General features: G+C 36.0%; 1 protein-coding gene across 6 annotated transcripts in view; it reads right to left on the reverse strand.

Moving 5' to 3' along the window:
- Positions 1-16065, reverse strand: part of COL11A1 (collagen type XI alpha 1 chain) — a 124266-nt gene that overhangs the window by 79765 nt on the left and 28436 nt on the right. For 2 of the 6 annotated variants that reach the window (XM_030953150.1, XM_030953154.1), the window contains exons 5-8: positions 11953-12081; positions 2390-2506; positions 1967-2119; positions 1687-1782 (exon numbers count right to left, since the gene is read on the reverse strand). In XM_030953150.1, coding sequence (XP_030809010.1) covers positions 1687-1782; positions 1967-2119; positions 2390-2506; positions 11953-12081 — 495 coding nt within the window. The remainder of the gene's footprint in view (positions 1-1686; positions 1783-1966; positions 2120-2389; positions 2507-11952; positions 12082-16065) is intronic. The other 4 variants (XM_030953156.1, XM_030953151.1, XM_030953152.1 and 1 more) reach the window with 3 other exon arrangements.

The following is a 16065-nucleotide window of genomic DNA, read 5'->3' on the forward strand; positions in this document are numbered from 1 at the left end:
CTATGAACACCAATGCTGATCTAAACTTCTTTTCTCTTGTTAATGATGTTGAAGTTTATTTATCAGTAAAAGGCATGACTTGTTGTGTGTCATGGTAATTTACATATTTTTTGCCTAAGTTCTACCTGTACAATTCAGATTAATTTTAAGATTTCAGAAATCTAAGCTTTCATCTTAAAGTATGTAAGCTGTCAAACCAAGCAAACAACTTAAAAGCACTAAAGAAGTTTAAAAGAATGCTATATTTGAGATGTACAAAACCATTTGTGAAGTAAAGGAGGATTGCTTTATTCTGTTATAATAAGATCTTTCAATAATTTTGCATAAAGGACAATTTTGAAAGAAACTGAAGTTCAGATATTTCTACTATGAAATGATCAGACAATATGAAGTAGTATGATCTTGAAAATATTCAGAAGCTAATCAACATCCAGTGTAATTAAAAAATCTTGATCTAATAATAACATTAAAATTTATTGCAGTTAAAATCCAAGGCCATATTCTGATTTAATACTTGCCTAATTCCATTAGTTACGGGAGTATAACTTCTACCTTATAGCTGTTAAAAAGAGAGATCAGAACCAATTCTAAGCCAAATTTTACCTTTATGAAGAAGTGCTCTCACCAAGGAAAGCATTTAGCACTTTGAATCTACCTCATAACAGCTCTACAATTGTACAGTCAGCTTAGAATTGCCCAGGAAACTGAATGATTTAGATACATTTGTTGATCAATCAGTGAGAAGCAAACACGAGACTGAACACAAGAATGCTTAACAGCAAAATGAGTAAAACATACCTTAATTCACCTTCACCTTCCAAGATACATAAGAAGAAAAGCATAGAACAAATGGGGACTCTTTCTCTTTTCAGATATTCAGGGGAAAGAGGTGAGGGGGCGTTTTGTACATCTTTTAAGCAACAATCTTAATTTTGAAAGGAAAAGGAAAAGAAAAATGAGAGCAATGTTTCTTAAAATCTGCCATCATTTTTCTAACACTAGTGTTAATTAATATGCAAACATATTAATCAACACCGGCTTAGGTGCAGTAATTTTAACAAAATAATGTTTAGACCGGTTGTTGTGGCTTTCTAGAAATGTGCTTTCTAACATAAGGCAAAATAATAATTTTATCTTTTTTGACAGTTCAAATCATGTTTCTTTTGAATAGAACAAGTGAAAATCAAGTAACTTGGTTTTGTTAGCTGAAGAACTATGAAAAGGAAATGATGGCTTCTGACTCAAGTTCCTATGGTGGCAGCCATTCTTTGTCTTGTGTTAAGCTCTTTTATGCACCTTAAAAATTACAGGAAAAATTAGAGACTCTCCTTCCTATTAGATCAGGAGGACTATGTCTAATATCTAACCTAGTTTGTGCTAGACATAGCTCCATTCACATCCACACTGAAAGTAGCAACACCACATTCCCACACCACTGAATCACTGAATTATTTCCAGAATCATGAACTCTGCAGGTTGAAGATACAGCAGATTTCTACAGAATTAATGGGAGTTCTGCCCAAGAAAATAGTAGTTTCTGATATTAGCTGAGAAAGTATAAAATCACATTAAGTGCTGGTAGAGTTTGTACCATTTACATAGAAATCCATCATTTTGGAATGCATTTGTACTCTTTTAATGAATGGCACCCGGTGGGACAAGTATTTTCTTGAAAGTCCTTATTACCTCATTTGCTTCAGTAGCTCTGGAAGGAGCTTCAGTCTGGGGCCCATAGTAATTTTCAGCTATGCTATAGTCTTGAAATCCTTCAATAACGTTGGCCTAGTAAGAAAAAACAAATACATTATTAAAAAAAATCTTGTATGAAAATTCAAGAGATATTGCTGTTATTCAGGTTATGGTATTAGCCAGATGTATTCATCTAGTGGGGTTAGGTAAATTTTTTCTTATTATCAAAGATCTTCCAGTCTTAGTCTGGGAAAGATCTTGATTATTTCTTGGCTACCTTTACCCCTAGTTTGTCTTTTGTTGCTGCTTGATAACTTTTCTTCTTCTTGGATGCATATTTTTCAGATTTTTTTGTTGTGGCCTTTTGAGGTTTGTCCTTTGAGCTAGCGGCCACTGTCCTCTTCTTCTTTTTGACCATGGGTTCCTTTTTCTGCAAACGTTATGAAAGATGGAATGGGAAAACATAAATAAAATGAAAAGGAAATTGAGAAAGTGTGAATGAAAGAAGGGTAACCAAATGCAAGATGAATGCTGTCAGCCGTGAGACCTTCCATCTCTAACTGAAAGCAAAGGTTACAGCTACAAAGTAAAGAAATGAGTGAGAGGAAAGCATTAAGCTCATATACAAAGACACAAATTGACAAACCATGTGGTAGGGGACAGCTGGAGACCACACAACAAACAGATCAGATTCTGTTACCTCTGTTTGTGCTACTGTCTCTTCGAACAGTGGGAGTCCCTCTGTTACAGAATCAGTTTCTTTATAATCTGCATCCCCATACTCATAGTCATATTCGACAAAATCTTCTGGTGTGTACTACATTGCAAATGGAAAAATATCAGGCATTCCCATGTTAGAGGTAGCAAACTAGATTAGCAATACTGGAAAGTATCTTCACCTTTACTTAGGAATAAAGTTTAACAAAATTAAGGCACTATTAACAATTCAATATAATTATTCATGTAGGGAAAAAAACCCTCACAACTTCTCATTTCTTTCAAGGCACAGTACAGAAGTAGTAAAAAGTAAATAGTAATGCCAGGAAAAAACCTCACATTAATTGGACTGCAAAGAAGAATCAAGTATAATTCTGACTACTGGGAGCACTAACAGATCTTTGTGAAACCATATATTTATTTAATCTTTAAATTTCAAATAATAACACTTTTACTTGTATTTTTTTCAGGTGACCAGAAGAGCAGAGATGCCAATATCTGACATGAATAAATAATTTCAGATACAGTAGAGGCCACAACTCACAAGAAAACATGGTTATCTTCCTCTTGTTTGATGTCAAGTTTGAAAACCAGGACAGCTCCATGGTACAAATTTCCTGAGCAAAGCCTCACTGCTGTAATTTCATTTCAGATTCAGCTTCTGTAAATTGCTCCATAGCTCTGGTTCTTTAATTTTTATCAAATGAAGATTTGGCACACAAACTTTTCAAGAGAAAGTAGCTTTAGAATTGGCTTGTGTAGTGTTGTGAGCACAATCTAGGGAGCCAGGAACTCCTGAGCTGTACTCTCAGGAGTTGGCTGTGCCAAGATCCTGGTCTCTATGTTACCTGCAGCAAGTACAACTCATCAGAACTGAGAAGAAAGGGCAACTTTAAACTATCTTCCCACTCCTACCATGCTTGAAGCTACAAGAACTGGTAGGTCTGACAAATTAAAGCAGACTGTGGTTACCCTTTATGTGCCCAGGAAGCCAAAAGAAGGCAGAGCTGTGGCCAGGAGAGACAAGTGTTTGCATTCCCTTTAAGAAGAAATATTCAAATGTGCCTCATGTAAACTTGTCCCTTCTGAAATCCCTCTCTCCTGTTACAAGTCAGCATCATTGTCTGTAAAATGAAGACAATACCTGCTTGTTTCATTATGTCGATGAGAAAGAGAATTAGTACATTACACTTCCAAATCAGTCTGAGGATTCATAGAAGTCATCATTATCAAAAAGAAATGGACATGTTAGAAGACGTTACAAATTAAAATAGATCTCCATATTCCAAACTATATTCTACCACGTGACCAAAACACTGGCTTAACTGTTCCCTCTGGCAATGTTTTTTGATACAATTTTTACTTATGATTTTAATGCACAGAAGTTGATTTCCTCAGCAAGTATAAGGCTAAAGCTGAAAGGCCCTTAATCACTTAAAAATCCTTTTACATGGGCTTCTATTACTCCACTCCTGTGACTCCTCAGAGTCCAATATCTTAGGAGGAAAGTGGAGCAACATTTCTGAGAGGACGACCATGTCATTAGTCAGATTTAAGTTTGATATGGTGTTAGGAGTTTGTTTCAGTAACTTATAGACACACAGATTCCTCTTTGACCAACTGACAATTAAAATATAACTCAGTGTTGCTCAGTATTAGAACTGTTTTGCAAATCTCAGTAGTACGGCTTTGCTCAAGGTAAGCTGAATGGCTGTGCTGAATGGTGTGCCAACCACATGACTAATAAAATTGCAACAGTGGGTTACAAGTAGTTTATAAGAGGCCATAAACTAAACAGAAATGTAGACTGTGGAAAAAAAAGGAAAAAAAAATATCTGTGCCAAGTATATTATTAGCATTAAAAAAGAAAGTAGTGAATAAGCTGATATTTATGCTAAGAAGCCTAGTTCAAAAATTCAGAAATTTATGAATGAGAACTAGAAAACACACAAAAAAGCATAACTATGTGGACAGATCTATTGCATCATGCATAATTGTGCTTCACTCATTTCTGTTAAAGAAAATGAAAGTTTCCTTATATATGCAAAATGTGATCACAAATACAAGAGTATATTTTGGTTGCACTGATATGCAGGCATGCAGAAAGAAATAATAGGGATGGGTGAAAAGTGGGGAATGACAATTTCTGTGCTGGAGTCAGATTACTGCCAAGCAGGTGAAGACCTTCCACTTTAAGACCACAGTATCAGAGGAGTACTACAAAAATTCTTGAACTTACAAGCTAGGACACATGGCCACTATCCCCAAATCATATTCAAGTAGTTTTGAAATTGCAGTACTTTGTAGTCCCACGGATACAAGGAGCACAAGTGAAAATATGTAGTAGCCTAAACATTCTACAAGATAAACTTTATTCTTAGCAACCCTTCCTTTCCCAAGACTTTTTTCTGAAAAACCACAACCCTTATATTTCACACCAGCTGATAAACAGACAATATGTTTTGTATTGAACTCCAGGGGTCCTGCTGCAAAGAGTTAAATATAGATGTAAAATCTTCCAGGTGTATTTCCTGAGGCACAATCTGTCCAGATGGAGGAATGCATGTCTACACCTCTAGCTGATGTAAAGATGCACTTTAGAAATATGATTTACTTACAGAATGATTTTACCAACTCGACCTGATCCCTGTTTTTAATAGGACACAACAGAACTAGTAAAGGACTAGTCAGGTAAACGAAGACTAAATATACAGACATGAGTGATAGATTTAGTGGCTTTAGTCACCTGCTGTGAGGCTGGCAATTCAAACTTACCCTGCCATTAACATTATCCAGTTAAGACTGGATATGTGGCACATACCCCTTCTTTTTTGGGAGCTACACAACTGAAAGGTCACTTTTATCAGATCACCAGAGAGAGAGGTCTCTGTAGGATCCCCTCAGTTTGACCTCAGCAAACCTTGGGGAAAGTTCCTTTACATTTTGGATACACAAAACCCAGGCCCTGCTGTTAGTTCTCAGAAGTTGGGCAGTTCACAGAAATCTATCAAAGTTGCACTACTAATCAAGGAAAGATAATGAGTAGACTCTTGAATATATAGGAGAAAGTATCTAGAATTTCAAAATAAATAATAGGTTCAACTTGGCAAGGGATTTCAGCTAAGAGACATCAGGTAACACATACTTCAGATGTGATGCAATTTTCTTCCTCTTGCTTTTCTTTCTTCTCTATTAAGACCACCAATAGTTACTAAACAGCCATTCTTGTAATGAATATTGCATATGACTATTTTCTTACAAATGAAAGGAAGAATGAAACCTGCTGCTTTTTGATGGGACAAAATGTTTCCATTATGACCTCATGCTTTCTTTACCAGAGTGATTATATTACACTACCAGATCATCATGCAATTCCAATTAAAGAGATGAACTGTTTTCTTCATCAGATGAATTTTAGAAGCAGAGAATCAGCAGCATGGAAAACCTATTTGAACTGGGAAATAACTTAAACATTCTGAAGGAAACCTTACTTTTGAAATCAATTCTTCTGCTATCCATACTCCAAAAACCTAACCTCCCATTCCAGATGTAGATTTTAGCAAACTTTTGCTTTACATTTCCAAATAAAAATAATTAATAATCTAAATCCTCAACCAAAGAACAGTCATAATCTCAATTTTTTCAATTTCTAAAAATTATGGTAAATCATGTATAAGCCAAAAAGTCAAAGATGACTTTGAAATATTCTAGGCTTACTAACACTCTCCAAAATGCAATGAAGTAAAGGATGCCAAGCAAAATGAGAGTTTTAAAAATCAGCTGCAATAATATAAATAAATAAGTGGTAGAAGATGTTGATCTTAGGGCAGAAGGAAAGTTAAAAGATTTAAAGGATGGTCTCTTCTACCATAGAGCCCTTATATGGTTCATAAAAGTGATACAAGCAAGGAGATAAAAGGAGATAAGAACATTATCTTCAGTTTCCAAAGATATCCTCTTTCAAAAGGAGAATAATGATCTTAAGGTTCTTTATTATGTTACTCCCTTATATAAAAAGTTTATATATCTATGTAAAGAAAAAGAGAGCTAGGAAGATCACAGTTTTTAATATCGGCTAAATTAGCTAACTGCAGTTCAAAAGATAACAATAAACATAAGATCAAACATAAAAATAATCACTTTTCTGCATTTTTCAGAAAACTAGTCTTTCTGACCAGTCAAACACCCCAAAGGACACTAAACTAACACATTCTGAAAGGATGCTTGAAGCCTCCAAGTCAAGATATTTGGGGGCCATTTGCACTTTTAATTTACCAAATTCATTTCATTAAAAGAAAACATTTCATGTCTCCAAATAATCCATTAGTTTGGGATAGATCCAAAATAAATGAAGCTGAGTTCCTTTGAGGAGGCATTTCTTCAGCAGAAGTCAGACCATGTGATTCACTGGTTACAGAATGATCTTTCAAGAGGAGATTTGAAAGCCTGATAGCTGATTCTTTTGAAAAGACCTGAAGATACTCCAGAAAATATACTGCCCAACATCAAGGATGATGAAGACTGGCTAGGTCTGTCACTTCTCTAATTTCTGTGAGCTGGCAAAGCATATGTGATTGAACTGGAAAGGAATTTAATACATTTCCATTTATAGTAAAAAGGGGTTTGAAGACAGGATAGAGGCCAGATTGTTCACAAGGTATTTATAGGAAATGCATAGGTGTGTATCTTTAAGAAAAGCAGTGTTGATAGTTTTAAAATATAATTGCAAACCCATATGGGATCCTTAAAACCAAATCATACATTCAATGTGAAAAAAGCCAAAGATTCCTGAACTTCTAGACAACACCTTTTTGTGTAGCGCCAACTGCTGAGCTCATCACTCTGACCTTGACAAGATACAGAGATTTAGACCTGGCTATTCACAAGCAAGAACAAGGAAGACTGATGTGCACTTCAATTAAAACATGTCTTGGAGATGGAAATAAATGACAATAAATAACAGAGTAAAGTGTACAGATATTACTATTAACCTACTGCTCCCCTTTTTTCAGTCTGAATGACACTTAGGTCTGATGAACAAATCCTAGGGGAATAGAAGCATTCTGTATAGGGAGGGCTCTGACATGCATCTATCCCAACAGCTCAACCTGAACTGCTCACGCAGAGCCCACAGTCCTGGCCAGCAGCCAAGTGCAACACATTCTGCAGAGCCTGAGCACAAAAGGTAGTTAGAGGTTGCCCAGTTACATAAATCTTGTTTAGACACACAACACAGTCACTTGAGTCCAGAAAGGGACTGACTGAATTAAAATGGAAATATAAAGACCCAATCAGGTCCAAAGCTTATATCTTGAAATCCTCAGGTCACCCATTATATGAAGGGAAAAGTGAGGATGCAGGAGTTGGCCTTGCTGAGAAGAAAAATTGGACCCTTGTCTGCACAGCTGGGTAAGCCTGCAGACAAGGGTCCAATTTAAGATGTGTCCTCCTTTTCTAGGCTGACTAGTTCTATATCTTTCTTCACAGCCTGCTATTTTGTGAATCTAACTATGAGATATTTGATTCTTCCTGAACTTTGCTTGGGGTAAACTTGGTCTTTGATGCAGGCATGAAGAGATCCTGTAAGTAAAAAGTAGGCATTGAAATCTTCTCTGTTGGACCCCTCAGACTGTAGTTTGAATGAGACGCAAAAGAAAAAGAAAATGCAACAAGAAAAAGGAAATCTCAATGCAACACTTAAGGTATAATTGATAAAGACAATTTGATTACAAATCAGTGTCCAGTAAATTTATATATGAGAGCACTGTGAAGGTCATAAGGCCATGAGAAAAACTCAAACATTTTAAAAAGCAAATTTTTTTATTTCCGATGCTGCAGTGATGTGACATGTACTCTCAAGCTCATTTAATGGAAATTCACCACAATGTATTCCATATTTTTCCAATTTTATGGTTGGTAATTATTTTTAGTCTAGATGAAGTCTTAGACCCTTCCCAAGACAAACTCCAATAGACAATTCCACCAGCTGAACTGGAAAGAGGGCATATGGTGGAAACAAATTCAGAAAATGATTCATTTAAATCAGCACTGCTATTGAAAGAAATGCCCCCAAACCTAAAACACTGGATATTTTATTATTTGTTCCTTTGGAGAAAGAAGTATTGCCTAGAGCAATAAGGATTATTTTCAGCTAAACAAAGTACTTGTGCCCTTAAACCAGTATCTTTTTACCTAAATCCTTCTCTCTAGATGCTTCTTTAGTGGTCTAGAAATATCCAGCTTTTCAGACTGGATGCCTTACTAGGCTGTGAGCTTACCAGAAGACCACAAAAGTGTACAATTTAAAGAGAAATCCTATTCATCTTCCTAAATGCAACTTCACAAACATAGTTTTTTATTTTACTGATGAAAAGTCAGCCACTTCCTTTGGGTTTTGTAATCAGCGCTGGAAACACACATTAATAGGCTCTGAAATCACATAATTTATCTTTAAGCCAAGTATCAGTTTCTTATTCTGGACTGCAATAATTCAAAGGCTCAGAGAGATAATGCCAGAAGGGACTATTAGACCACCTTGGCTAACTCTTGCATACTTGCAGACTTCAAAACTTCCTACAGTCACTCTGTAACTGAGTCAACTAAAGTATGAATAATATTTCCCCAAAATTTCAGAAAGGTCTCTATCCTTGCCTTGAAGATATCTAGAGATTTATCACTTTGGTAATTTGTTCTTTCTTTCCTACAAGTTTTCCTAATTGAAATTACTGATCTTTCTTCTCCCCCCACCCCATTTGTCTACATTTTCTTTTTGTCCTGGATCTTTGCATAAGGCAAGTGAGCCACATATGTGATGATGCAGTCTATGTTTCAAGTGACAGCATGCAGAGGTAATATTGCATCTGAATTCTTACCCCTTTACTCACAAACTAAGACGTGCATTGTACTATTTAGGGAAAAACTTTTATCCTTCTTTAACAATCAACATATTTTGAAGCTAGTGCCCAACAAATATTTTTAGCTTCTGCTGGTTTAATCCAGACTCTGAAGACACAATCCTGCCTAGCCTTTTGCCCAGTTTTCCCTCTTCCTTCTTCCTACCACAAGAGTTTGTGTGAAAACATTGAAGATCAAACCATGAAACCAATCAAGCTGAACAATAATCTTTCCATGCTGTCTTTCAGCATGATTAGTATCCCAGATGGGGACAATCTGCTGCAGATGAAAGGTTCTTCTGTTACCACATGCATGCAGACTGTTATTGCAGTGTACTACTGAGTTCATCATGTTTGCCCTGCAGTTATTTCTTTGGCTTGTATGTGTGTAACATTGCCTTCAGTTGTGGCCCCACCACCGTTTACTGCTGCTCTGCAGAATCATGACTGAAAAATTTTAATGCCATCCATTTTACACACGTTTCTGTATTTCTAGCACAATTACTAAGAAACTCTACTAAAACTTTAATTCAGCAACAGCTCATTGTTTATAGTAATTTCTGAAACAAGGCGCCCAGATTCAAATCTCTTTGTCACGTACTTTACCATACAATACCTTTCTTTAAAAAAATGAAAATATTATATGTTGACAAGTCAGAAGCTTTCCAGAGGTCTAAGTCTATAAATTCTATCAATATTACTAATCACAATTATAATCTCCTCAAAACATGTAATCAAGCATTTTAAAACAAGTATTTTCCTTATAAACTAGTTGCAAATGTAATTTCTCTTTTAACATCTTATTTAGTTTTGCAATTGCAGTTTACAAAAAATCAGCACTGCTATCTTCCACCGATTCTTTCAGTACCTAAACAAAATTTGTTCCATTTATTTCCTTAAAATAAATTATCTGTGTGATTTGACAGGCTGCTTCTCAAAAGATTATAAAGTAGCCTGCCTCAACAAGCTGGTTTTTTACTATTTAGTAGACTATTCTATCATTCTATAAATTCAGCCTGCCATTTATTCTATTTCATGTTTATCACATCGGTAGCATTGCTAATGCAGTTATTTTAGATCATTATTACACATTGAAGAGATCTATTGACTTCACTAGGAATATTTATGCAAAGTGACACAAGGAGTACAGCAAAGAAATTGTCTCTTAGGTCAGAAAGCTAAGCAAAATAATCCAATCACCTCTCTCAGCAAAAAATGAAATAAATAGAAACAGCAGTTGTCCATTTTATTAAGCATTAACTGCTCTTCAACTTGTTTTCAAATTAATTTTAAAATCTTACACTGCAAATTAGGATCCTTGATTTTATATTTTTCTCTTTAGGTACTCCCACAAACTCTGTGTTACCAAGAGGGAAAATAGGCCTTTGATAAATACATTAAAAACCACTAAATCCAAGAGCAACCTAATAAAAGCAAAGCCCAGGAAAATTCCCAAGCAAAATTAAAATTTTCTTTGAAACTTAATTATGTAAAAAACCTTAGGTCATGCTATCTTTTTTTGTTTTTGAATAAATTACCAGCAATGTGCTTTCAACTTGTTCTGGTTTGGAATATGGAGATCCAGGTAGGCAGGCACATGGACAGCAGGTCCTCTGGGGTCCTCCTGAAAAGCCCAGACCCTACACACTGTAATGCAGTGCAAAGTCCTCTGCCTGTGTGTAGATGACTTGACACATCTTGAACTACACCTCAGATGGAATGGATGTGGGAGGGAGTCCCCTGCTGACATAATTTTAAGTCAGAATAAATAGTAACAACAAAGAGCATTACCATGTGTTTAGGAAAAGTTCAGCCCCAAAACAGGCTCAAAGCAGACATCTAAAAACAGTTCAGCAAGTTTTTAATGCTGATCTCTTGAGCAATCAGTAGCAATAACCAGGCAGATTAGACATGGTGTGCATACAAACTGTCCAGAACTAAGTTCAGTTATGACTTGTTACATTTTGGAAAAGCTTTTCCGTTTACACTGTTCAATGCAAGTACTTAGAATGTGTACAGCAATACATACAAGCACTCAGAGGTCTAATCTGAGGACCTATCTTGACCTGGGTGAATGACTCAGTTTGTGGCTGTGAGAACTGTCTACAGTGACTAATAGTTTCTCCAAATATCATTCATGTTTCTGGGAAAAATTCCTACTCTGTTTTGTCCTTGTTGGTTTACCTCCTATGAGTGGAACTGGCTGAAATACTTTCGTGTGCACATGCATTTGTGCATGCAGTTCTTAAAACACAGGGCACTTTTAACAGAAGTTTACAATTGTGGGATACTCAAAGCCCCCACATCTTTCAAATGGGGCATTTGTAGAAATCCAGCATCAGTAAAATTATAATCCTACACGGGAAGAATAAATATGCATGAGTAGACAAACTCATACTGCCATAATTTTTTAAAAGAATTACAGTTTAACTTCACTGAGAATGCTGATTGTTCAAATACAACCAGGGTGATAGGTTCCTTTGAATGCTTGACATAAATGAGTGGACAGCAAAAATGAATGCACTCCTGCAACCTGATTTCTTCACCTCTAGAACAATGCATGCCATTTAGCTGGAAGTGTTCCTTGGGTAATTTTTCTCCAGCACAGCCACTAATGTGCAATAAATCCAGTAATACACGACTGATTACTCACCTCATCAACTCGAGGATCTTGAGCCTGAGCAGCATTGGGCACTGGGGAGTCACAGTCTGGGCTATAATGCTCACAATAGTCAAATGCAGCTCTGGGATCAGCTATAATCAACAGCTGCTGGATCTCACCCTGCAGGAAAGCATATGCAGATTAAATAACAAAACCAAAGGTAGTCTACAGTTCATCAGGAGTACAGAGTTCACATTCAGAAACAAAACCAGGCACATAATACTCAGATATTTCCATCTGTGGTTATAAATAACATATCCACTTAATTTCTGCTGCTATTATGGAAAACAACTTTTGTTCACATGGCAGAACAATGCAAATTAATACCAAATGGACTAGGTGCAAAATTCTGGGTTAAAATCATGTCTGGTATTAAAAGGAGAGAGTGAGAAGGTGTAAGTTCTGATCTGTGATTTTCATGCTGTCTGTTTACTTCTACACTGGGAATCAGTCTAAATTCCTAAGATTTAATTCAGGGCACTTCCTATTACCAGCATGCAGCTCAGCATGCAAGTGATCAACAGTATAATTATGAGTTTGCATCACATACGCAGTCTCAAAGGAGACAAATAAAATAAAATAAAATAAAATAATAAAATAGTCTGTAAAATAGAGACAGTTATTTGAATAAAATATAATTAAGTGAGCACTGTGTAAATACACACTGTAGATTGTGTTGGAAAAAATGTAACTGCTAAAAAATGTTGGTATTGCCTCTATTTCCATATATCATGCATAAAAACAACATCACAGAAAGAGACCCACTATTCTGGATAATAAAAATGGCTCTGCTGAGATCTCCTACAGAGATCTTGAATGTTTATCATTTTCCACAGAAAGCTGTCTGGTATCCAGGGTATTTCTTAACATAGTGGTACTATTTAGGCAGCATTAGGTCAATTTCTGCCAACATTTCCACTATAAATTTTCTCATCCAGGAGCTTCTTATGCTCACATAAAAATAAGTTTGTTAGAAATTGGCATATGTCCTTGGTCAAAACCCATTAAAATCAATCTCTCACTATTTCCCCACAAGGGGGTGATTTTTAAGATTTATATACTTCTAGCAGGATTTTTTTTTGTTTTACACAAAGAGGGGCAAATGAATACCTTTGTTAGTATACCTGTGCCTGTTTTGTCTTTAAAGACAAGATGGTATAACTGATGAAAATCTACAGGTGGGAAAATTCATAATTCTCTCAGTATTTCCAGAATAACTTTACATCTATCACAACAGTAACCTTTAGCAAATTAAAAAAACCTGGAAAATAGTTTTAAATAGTAAATGTATAGTAATAAATAATAGTAAACTAATAATTGCAACATTCCTTCCTTTCAAAATGAAAAAACAGAGACATAAGCAAAATTTCCTCAAACTGAAAAAAAAATAAATCAAGCAATGATGTGCAATTCTACTAATTCTATAATTTTTTACTAATTTTTCAGTCATAAAGTAGGAAATAGTGTCATAGCACATAATGGCTATATGTTACAAGTCTGCTTCTTACAGTACTCTAAGCCCACTTTACTTTTATAGACTCATGTGTGTCTCAGATTAATTTAGTTTTACAATATTTTTTTCTAAGCTTCCAGAAATACTACAAATGCAGCAGTTTGTTTCTCTGTCAGCAGTTCTGGACTGTCTCCTTTATTTACCTTAATTCCTTTAAGGTAAATTCCTTAAGCCTTTAAGGCTTCCTGGTCTGGACATCTTACAAAACTTACTACACATACAAAAAAATTCCCCCTTTGATTTCTTCCATGACTCCCTCAAGAGCTGGAGTGCTTTGAGAGGTTTTGTACTGTCACTGTCAGCCTGAGCTATGCATCCCCCATCTCCAGCAAAGTGTTTCCAAAGGGCTCTGCCCTTTCTCTTTCACCAACCACATTAAAACCAAGTGAGGCAGAGGAAAAAATGAGAGAGAATAGGCAATTGTAAGACAAAAGAGGTAAGTGACCCTTTTGAGCAGCCTAAAGGTGGATGTGTAGAACCTCTGTCCTCACCCTGCTGAGTTCAAGCCATGGTCTTGCTCTTTGGCCCTGAGCATTCCTGGCTGTCTGAGGTGCCTGGACAGATCTCTGTGTCCGCAGAGTGCCAGCCAGCGGGAGCCGTGCCCAAACAGCTCCTGAAACTACTGTTTAGTCAGAGAGCCTAAGAGAACACAGGTCCAGGAATACAGCCAGTACTCTGGAGCTTTGTGCTGGTCTTGAATGCCATGGAATTTTGGCACTGAGTTCTGTTGGATTGTGTGTTTGCAAGAAGCACTTGGTATGCTGTTACCACTTGGCTTAAATGTGCCTAAATTGGTTAAAGCTGTTCCTGATCCATTGACTGTATTCCCAGCCCCGCCTGTCTGCCTGTCATGGCTCCACATAGATGGAGGCCCTCAGAAATCCTACACAGAATACACAAATTTTTACAGAATACATACATTGCTACTGGCTATAAATGTCCGAGATTACTGAAGAACCAATTGATTTTACTTTTGAAATACCAAATGTTTATTTCCCTCTTTTTCCTTCAAGATGTGCTATAAAAATGATTCCAGTAAATTATTCATTTTCCTTTTCTATTTTTTATTTTCTGTCTTTGCTAATTAAATTGTTTCTCTGAGTATTCTTTTCCGTGAAGCATTGGCTGTACTGTAAGAATAGTTCAAGAGCTTTCCTTTCAGATCAGGTCAATCATACCAGCTCATGAAGTTCCACAGGCATTACTGCAGATTCCATTATTGTGATTTAGTTACCAGTCTAAGGTATTTGTTGGACAAATCTATACTCTTTGAATATTTTTCACAGAATTGCTTCATACTTTACAAACACATTCTTTGATTTTAACTGCTTGACTTTTTGAGACCAAAATAGAATTTTATTAAGTTCCTTGCAAATAAACTACAAATAATCTGGTCATATTTCATGACCTGGAGTCATAAATGAGGCAGATAAAGATCTACCTTCACAAGTCCTGAGAACTTTGAATTATGGGTTATTAAGAATTCCAATAACTGACCTGTAAAAAATACTGAGGTATCTAAACACATATGCATATGTCATATAATTTTTCTTGTATGAAAATTTCAGGAACAAAGGAAGTCTTATGGGGTAGAGTGATGAAAGCAAGACAGAGAGCAAAAATGGAGAAAGAAAAATAGATTAAAATGTACAAATACACTTGAGCATCCTTAAATACTCTGAAAAGAGCATAGAGGAAAAAAAGGAAGTACAAAAGCCTATGGTTGATAGACAAGTTCATCCTTCTCTATGAAAATTTCATGACCACATCTGTTGGCAAAGACTGCTCAGGCAATTTCAAAGTTGTAAGTTGCTAAGTAGCATGCTATAGAGGTAAAGCCTTCCATGTCTCTGCTGAGCCAGACATCCACCATGCTTTGGTGTCAGAGCTAAGTGGGATGGCAGCAGAAGGCAGACACAGAGAACGTGCGGTGAGGTGTCAGGCAGACATACACAACCACTTTTCATATTAATACCTGTAACAACTGCACGCTTAACTTGCCCCCAAAAGTTCTAAAAGCCTAGTTTGCCTCTGAGAATCATAACCTTCTGCCTTGTAACATTTTTTCCTGGATAACACTTAAAATACACTTAGTGTATTTTAAACAGTGGTTTCTCAGATATTTAATGTAACTTGCTAATTAGGGATAAGAAAGATGAAAGCTACATCTCTGTTGCCCAGAAGTAGTGGAGAACATCCAGCAAGGTATTCTATATAACATTAACCATACAAGTACTTTGGAAGTAAATTTTAAATCTTAATATTTAGTTTGGATCCTAAATTCTTTATAGACAAAGGCACTAAGTTGTTGTCAAAGTCAACCTGTAACTCACAAAGGCAATGCACAGTTCAATAATTCATTGTAATATGGAATAAAAATAGTTAAAGTCTATGAACATTTTCATTCCTCTTTATTTCAGGGATATGCTCATAACTAAAATCAGAGACTTTTGAATCACCCTCATGGTTATATGATAAAAGCTGCCTGAGCCAAGATAAAATATCTTGTCCACCAATTATACCTAATGTGAAAGCATGGTACAGAAGGATTCCTTCTAAGAGGTACTCCACCAGATAAATTATTCTTTGCA

Source organism: Camarhynchus parvulus, chromosome 8 (genome assembly GCF_901933205.1).
Source record: "Camarhynchus parvulus chromosome 8, STF_HiC, whole genome shotgun sequence".
Lineage (NCBI taxonomy): Eukaryota > Metazoa > Chordata > Aves > Passeriformes > Thraupidae > Camarhynchus > Camarhynchus parvulus.